A 7897-nucleotide genomic window follows, 5' to 3' on the forward strand; every position below is an offset into this window, starting at 1 on the left:
AGGACCCCCTTGAAAATGAGATGCTGCATCTCAAGGGGCTATCCTTCAATAAATTCACTCTAAACTCTTAGTTCCCACACAGTGGATGTTTAGGCATTTTTCTACCTGTAACCCCTTAAAATCAAGTAGTTATCTAATAACATGCACTTTGCCATGAGAAGTAACAATAGGTTGGATATAACAATAACTATTGGCCGGCTAGCAGTTACAGCTTAAAGCACATTCATCTCACAAACACAGTAATCCACTCCTTAAGCTTTTGGTCTCATATCTTTGGAAAGGCTAAAAAAGACACCAACCTTTGTTCCAAATGTAAGGAGATAAGTGTTTATTTAAGTCCTTCACTTAGACTAGTATGAATATTGGTAATGTTGGAAATAACAATTCAAAAACTGCCATAATAACCATTTTTAGGGAGTTAATTCCACCTGCCACCTACAAAAGAAGAGCCAACCACCACTTTACCGATTGTTTAGCTTTATCCAGGGCTAATGTAAAATAGTAAAATATATTTAGTAGTCAGAAACACACTTAAGTATGTAAATCTACCCTGTTACATATAAATGTACAGGACTCAAAAGCCATTTGGCATGGTTTGTTATAAAAAAGACATTTTGATATATTGATTTAATATTTTGAAAGTGAATTTGGAATAGAGTTATGAAGAAGATACAGAAAGAAGAGAAAGTGACATGAATGTATTTTAAACAAACTAGATTTTAGGTCAAAAGTATATATTTTTTCAGCTAATATTTGAACAAAATGTAATTCAATTTCTAATGTCTATTTACTGCGCAATTTTTTAAATGACTGTTTAGCAAACTTTGCCTTATCCAATAAATTAAACAGGACATTTTATTAGTTAATTTCACCATCTAACTTAAAGTCGGCTCATTTGTAACATAGGTAGGATTTGTATGAGGTGCAAGAATAATTTTTTACAATAGAAAAACAACAACAATTCAAATGTACATTTGCTAGGAACAATCCACAGACATGGCACTGAAGACAAGTGAACTGAGTGAAGCTTCATAGCTGTGTTTGGTCTGGTCTGGTGGTACTGAAGTACGTCACTCTTTTTATATCCCTCTGAATGTCTGTGAAGAAACAAGGGGTGAAAGGTCAGACTAAGAAACTGTCAGGGAGGAAAATACACAGATTATTAATTGGTGTCAGAAAACACAGAATACTATTACATCTGTTCTCTCCTGTAGTTTGAACACTCTGATTGTCCTATTTGACAATAAAAGGATAAATCCATTAATTTTACATATCAAAGTGTGTTTACATGTGTTGGAGATTACGCCTGCATATGTATAAAAATATTGTATAAATATGTAATGTTAGTAGCCACAGTGATGTCACCCACACATTTTGAAGCCTCGAATTTAGCTTATTGGCCATCTCCATCTTGTTTTTTTTAGAACTAGAAGTGACCATATTTGGGGTTACCAACAATTACCTTCATTATGTTACATGTTGTCTAGTAAAGTTTCTGAAGTACTTGCTTATGATAAATAGCATTATAAGTGTGTTTAATTAGTTAGCTTTCATTCAGAGTAGGACTGACCCCGAATAGTCGAAGATTTGATGCTTAGATGGGCTTAGATTCGACTGTCAGTCTAATAGTTGAAGCTTCGCAGTGAAACAAGGATCATGCCATTTTGGCGATATGGGGGTGCTCAACGTCTGATTTCACATAGAACTACCAGTTTTCTCCCAATAAGTTAATATACAGCCTATTACAATATACATTTCAACATTTAATGCTGTAAATAAACATATAAAAAGAATAAAATGTTCAATAAATGTTTGTGTGTGTAAATAAATCGTAAAATTGCAACCCTCGTCAGGGTTGCGCATGTGTAGGCATAGCATATATGTGTGTAGTGGCAGGAGGAACACTTGCTAAAGAGACAGAGCCCCAGCTTCACTGGTGCTATCCGCACCTCGCGGGACTTTCAGATAATTTATCGGCGGTGCGCCGCTGCTAAATCACAACTGCCACTACTGAAATTTCCCACGATCATTAAACTATGCACTACAAATGTTTTCATTCGCACACTGTGCGAGCTCGGCAGCACTCAATGCTCGGCTCGCTTCTTCTCCTCGTTCTATGCAGAACATACGTAACAGTGAGCAGCACAACTCTGAATCAGGAGATATGTAGCAAGTGTTACATAGCTGCTATGTAACTTAACATTAGCTCCATTTATAGAAGGTAACTGGAAATTGAATTTTATTACTGCCTACTTGTCCAATGTTGAGAACATCCGGTATCAACCAACCGACAGCTGAAGTACCCCAAAGGAGGGGGTGAAAGGTTTGCTCCACTCCCAAGTGCTGTTTGGGCAGTTTTGACCATAAAGATCAGATAAGTAACTCTATGCATGACTGTTAAAATGACAATATTAACGTTGTCCAGAGACTAACCTCAACCTGAACCAGGCTGTGAGGACCTCAAGAGCCATAAACTAAACAAACTCTGACTGCATCCTACACACACACACACACACACACACACACGCACACACGCACACACACACACACACACACACACGCACGCACGCACACACACACACACACACACACACACAAAGGATGCCCTCTCCCTTTTTATGCTCATATGTGAAACTGATAAGAAAAGCCAGATGCCAGGAAGGACAGTCCAAATGTGTGAACAAGAATGTGGTCTCCTTATAAATTTGCCTTATTACCTTGTTTGAATGAAATAATCTCTAAATTACTTAGTGGCCTGCCACATCAATTTGAGTAGTTCTATTACCATGCTATTATTTAGAAACTATGTTGGAAAGAGTGCTTTTTAATCTTCATCAATGATTGCTGACGTTTCTGCATTTAATTTATGTTGTAACTAATGCTTTGTTCCCAGCACCTTTATATACTCTCTTAGAAATGATATGATACAGAAATATTATCATGTGTTTAATAACCAATTTTCCTAGCTTCTGTTCTGCTTGTTTTTTTGGACTCCATTGGGCATCCAGAGAATAACAGAGAGCTGCAAAAGTTTGCAAGTCCAAATAAAAGTAGACTATTTATTACTAGTATTTATTCGAAAGAAACAATTATTATCAATTCCAAAACTCATAGTAGATTTTTACCCTATGGAAAAATGTATAATGATCACTTTTACTAAAAAATACATAACATTGGAAAAGTTATAGCCGATCAAAAAGCACACGAGGGAGCCGTGCTCTCTTGAAGGGACCGCAGAACACACCTCTATCATAGGGAAAAACTGGGCTACTGCAGCATTAGTTTTGATGATCATGTAGCAACACAAAAGCTATAAGCAGCAGCTTTTATGCATGTTTACTTCATGCATCGCTGTCAGATAATGACCCATCAGAGTTACATACAATCAAAAAACAGCCGTGGGTAAATTTGACCCATTGGCGGTTCTAGTGTTAAATAGTCAGGTCCTTTCATGGCCCTCCCCCTGGGAACATGCCCCAGTCAACAAAAACACATTGTCATGTGCTGCTCTTCTCTTTGTTCGTCTCGGCACGCTTACGCTCAGCCACGCAACTTTGAATTCAGGAACAACCAAGTTCCTTTTTAAGTTTTATTCCACTTGAATTAACGTAACCTCACTCCTCCCAACGAAAACGAGTCAGAGGCCAGCCACGTGGGTTAGTTACACCAGCTGTAACACAGAGGACATCAAACAACGAACCAAGCCCGGGCTGACCGGCCATTACTGCAAGCGTTTTTCCCGCAACCACCAGCCAGCCAAAGGACTCCGGATAATTCATTGGCCCAAAACCCGTGTGGCGTGCCAAGCCATGGAGGCCCTGACCACACGAACGAGCCAAGCCGAGCCTTTGCTGGAAACTGAGGCTAAAACTAACTACATTCTGTGGTCGAGGTGATATCCTTTATTTTTAATCCTTTAGCCTTTAATCCTTATTCATTTTAGCCTAAAACTCCAAGCCAAATTTATCTTAGTTATGAGCATATAACTTGTGTTCCTCAGTTCTCATACTCTCAAATTCTTTCCACAATAGACCAACTAAATTCACCTTAAACTCTGTAACTTTCATTGATTGCTTTCTGGTTGTTAATCATTATTGTTGTTTGTCTTTTCACTTTGTATTCACTTTAGTTCGTTAATAAATTTCACCTTAATCACAGGAACTGTGTAACTTTATTAACCAGTAAAGTAGGTTTGCTACACCCCCAACATGTTCAGTTCATGCCAACGCAATAACTTGACATTCCAGACAAAGAGGTTCCTGCTTGTTTGTAGGTAAAACAGCTTTCACTTGAACACCACACTTTTGTTTGATGCAAGAATGTTGACCTAGTCAGTAAAAAGACTTGATCCTCACTTGTCAAACAGATGAAGTAAAGGTTATCTTGACATGGAAGATCCGTCCAGCCATTGGCTTCAATGCTGCCACAGGGACTGGTGATTTGCCAGACAGACGTTGTCTCCCAGTTTGTGTAGTTCATAGAATCACCAGACATCCAAAACCATGTGACACCCATCAGGTACCTAACATTAAAATGGGATTTTGGAATTACAAAACAACAACAACAATACGTACATTTTTAACTGTGCACTGTCTCTACATCACAACTTTATAGAGATTAGAAACTACTAGTGTTGCGGGGCGGGCGTGTTACGGATACGTGGTGTCGTCAAAGATGCTTGTCACTTTCTCCGTTCCTCCTCTACATTTTTAACTCTAAAGTTTCTACAATCATGATACATTCACATAGTGGGCAACGAGACACACATGCATACAAAGATAATGTATGTGTAATTATAATGGGGGAATATTCACAATAAATGTCATACAACAGTAGGTTATTAAAATACTTAATAATACTATTTACTAGTGGGCAATTCAGAATTAATGCATTGTTGCAATTCATGTATTGTATTCAACAGGTTATTACTTGACAGCCTCCATATGCTGTTGAACACACAAGTGGGTCTGACGGAGGCTTTTCTCACGTGGCTCACATGGTAAAATGACTTTGGTAAAAGAGAAAATCTATTACTTTTAAAGTATACTCCTAATAGTAAAAGTACCAGAAAGCCTGTAAATTGACTAGACTAACATCCACCCTTGGTGAAATGGACCTCCTTATTAGGCAGAGTACCTTCGGAGTCCCAACCAAATGTGGTCGGTGAGGGGGAAGGAGGCGGTTCTCAGCACCGTTTCCACCTCCCTCTGCTCCTCCTCACTGCGTATGCTAAGCAGGTCCCAGTAGAACTCTCTGCAATATAACAGGGCATCTGACCAACACAGCTTGCTTTCCACCACTGCTATGCCCCTACCCATCACCACCGCACTGAAGGAAGGAGAAGGAGCAGCCAGTTCTGGAAAATGAGAGCAACAGTACATCTAGACTGAAGAAGCTGCAGCAAATAAAACCTTACAGCAACAGTTTCTCTCTGTTTCTGAATTGAGTTGGCTATTTTAAAAATTGTGCTAGTACTTAAAATCACACATATCATCCACCATGTCAAGTTTTGAATGACTAACCTCCAAACACTTGCACCTCACACAATGTCAATGCACCTCCAGGGTCTGTGCCATTGATAACCACATTGACCAACCGACCTATCATCCCTCCACAGTTGAAAGACCTAGTACCTCCATTTGGAATTGAAGGGATAAGAGCACATCTGAGAAATAGACAGAGACAGAAATTAAAGGTTAATTCTGGTTAATTAAAATAAATTTGTAACATAAAGTGCATAACGTTTGACGAGGAAAGAAACAGGAGCAGTCAGACGATCTATTGTAAACAGACCAACAGAATTCTTCACTCAGCTTGAACTTGATCTCGGTTGTCTTGAATGTGCTCTCAGACTTAATAAAATATGGTCAGTCTAATTATAACAGCTAGGCATGATGTCCAGAACTAGAAATATACTGTTAAGACACAGCGAAGGTTAAAGTCAAGGGCACCTTAACCTTCGTTGGATAACTATGACCTGGATGAGAATCTTCATAGACATCCGTTAAGACACAGGTTGTAATAAACTGGAATAATTATAAGGGCTGGATAAGTATCTGACACTCAGCCCAAACATCACTGGATGATGAAATGTCATTTCAGCCACCTTCTCAGCTGGAAAGGTAGAGTCAAGCATTTCACCAAGAACTCAACTCCTGACTCAATTATGTCAAATTAAATTAAGAGTGTATTTCGGTGAGATCATTGGTCTAACTTCTAGTTCGCAAATATTACTAGTCCTCTGCAGCAGTTTGCTACAAAACAAGAGTGTAATTAACAACACCAAACAATGATAACAATCACAAGAACTGCAGCTATTAAATGAGTGAATTACAATTCATCACACAATAATCTGTAATATAAGGGGAAAAATTCCTGGGGAAAAACAGATCACAATTTTAATACTCTACTGGATTACCTTGGGTTGTTGTTGCCGTTGTTCTCTAGGGAATTCCCAATGAGTATCATGGCATTATTGATCCTCGCAGGGAATTCATTTCTGTTGGTGATGCTAACTGATTCGATTCTGTACACGGCCGGCAGAAGAAGACTCCACCAGTGGCTTGGTCCAAATTGTGTATGGGTGCAAGATCCACTATAAAAACTTGGGTCTCTATTCCCATCAACTGCTTTTGAAGCGTAACCATCAAAATTTGTCGATGACTGAGTTGCTGTTCCACTGGGTGCAATATTTGGCAAAGAGGTAGCTTGGTGATGACAAAAACAAAGCAAAAAACCAAAACGTTAGCTTATTTTGAATTGATATTTTATTTTAACATTGGCATCTCATCCAATCCAGCCCAATTTTAAAGCAATGTCCCATTTTAACATGTTGAGACAATAACTTAATGGATAGCATGTGAATAATTTAAAAGAGCATGAATCCTTTTGTATTATTAGCATCAAAACATCGCTCCACCATCTCTTTATAAATTTGGGCTTTTGAAGGCTCAACAACTGAATTATGCAAAAAGTCCTCCAAACCCAAATGACAAAATAGGTTGTTTGCCAATGCCTACCAAAACGACACATCTAAAGGCTTCCTGTTAACAGTCAAGCCACAGGTGACCGGACCGTCACTACGTCATGTAAGTCACATGACATTAAACATGTGGTAAATGTTATGAAATGGTTGCAGTTTAGTTAGGTTTAGGCAACAAAACTTCTTGGTTATGTTAGCAAAACATCATGGTTTAGGCATTAAAAAAAAAGTATGTTATGTAAGTCATGTCTCGTAAATCAAATGACGGCAGTTAGTAATGCAATCCCCTGCATTAGAAATTACAGAGGACTTTAGCTCTGCTAACAACCCTAACAAAATATATACAGTGGGTACGGAAAGTATTCAGACCCCTTTAAATTTTTCACTCTTTGTTTCATTGCAGCCATTTTCCAAAAATCAAAAAAGTTCATTTTATTTCTCAGTAATGTACACTCAGCACCCCATCTTGGCAGAAAAAAACAGAAATGTAGAAATTTTTGCAAATTTATTAAAAAAGAAAAACTGAAATATCACATGGTCATAAGTATTCAGACCCTTTGCTCAGTATTTAGTAGAAGCACCCTTTTGATCTAATACAGCCATGAGTCGTTTTGGGAAAGATGCAACAAGTTTTTCACATCTGGATTTGGGTATCCTCTGCCATTCCTCCTTGCAGATCCTCTCCAGTTCTGTCAGGTTGGATGGTAAACGTTGGTGGACAGCCATTTTCAGGTCTCTCCAGAGATGCTCAATTGGGTTTAAGTCAGGGCTCTGGCTGGGCCATTCAAGAACAGCCACGGAGTTGTTGTGAAGCCACTCCTTCGTTATTTTAGCGGTGTGCTTAGGGTCATTGTCTTGTTGGAAGGTAAACCTTCAGCCCAGTCTGAGGTCCAGAGCACTCTGGAAAAGGTTTTC

The 7897-nt window shown here is 38.7% G+C and overlaps 1 protein-coding gene across 1 annotated transcript in view; it reads right to left on the minus strand.

Annotated features, from left to right (window-relative positions):
- Positions 1-796: 796 nt before the first annotated feature.
- The window catches only part of LOC123974678 (snaclec agglucetin subunit beta-1-like), a 7834-nt gene continuing 733 nt past the window's right edge, over positions 797-7897 (minus strand). The window contains exons 2-6 of the mRNA XM_046055520.1: positions 6419-6707; positions 5523-5665; positions 5137-5356; positions 4356-4522; positions 797-1097 (exon numbers count right to left, since the gene is read on the minus strand). Coding sequence (XP_045911476.1) covers positions 1030-1097; positions 4356-4522; positions 5137-5356; positions 5523-5665; positions 6419-6468 — 648 coding nt within the window. The 5' untranslated portion in view covers positions 6469-6707 and the 3' untranslated portion in view covers positions 797-1029. The remainder of the gene's footprint in view (positions 1098-4355; positions 4523-5136; positions 5357-5522; positions 5666-6418; positions 6708-7897) is intronic.

The sequence above is a fragment of the Micropterus dolomieu genome, linkage group LG01 (assembly GCF_021292245.1).
Source record: "Micropterus dolomieu isolate WLL.071019.BEF.003 ecotype Adirondacks linkage group LG01, ASM2129224v1, whole genome shotgun sequence".
Classification (NCBI taxonomy): domain Eukaryota; kingdom Metazoa; phylum Chordata; class Actinopteri; order Centrarchiformes; family Centrarchidae; genus Micropterus; species Micropterus dolomieu.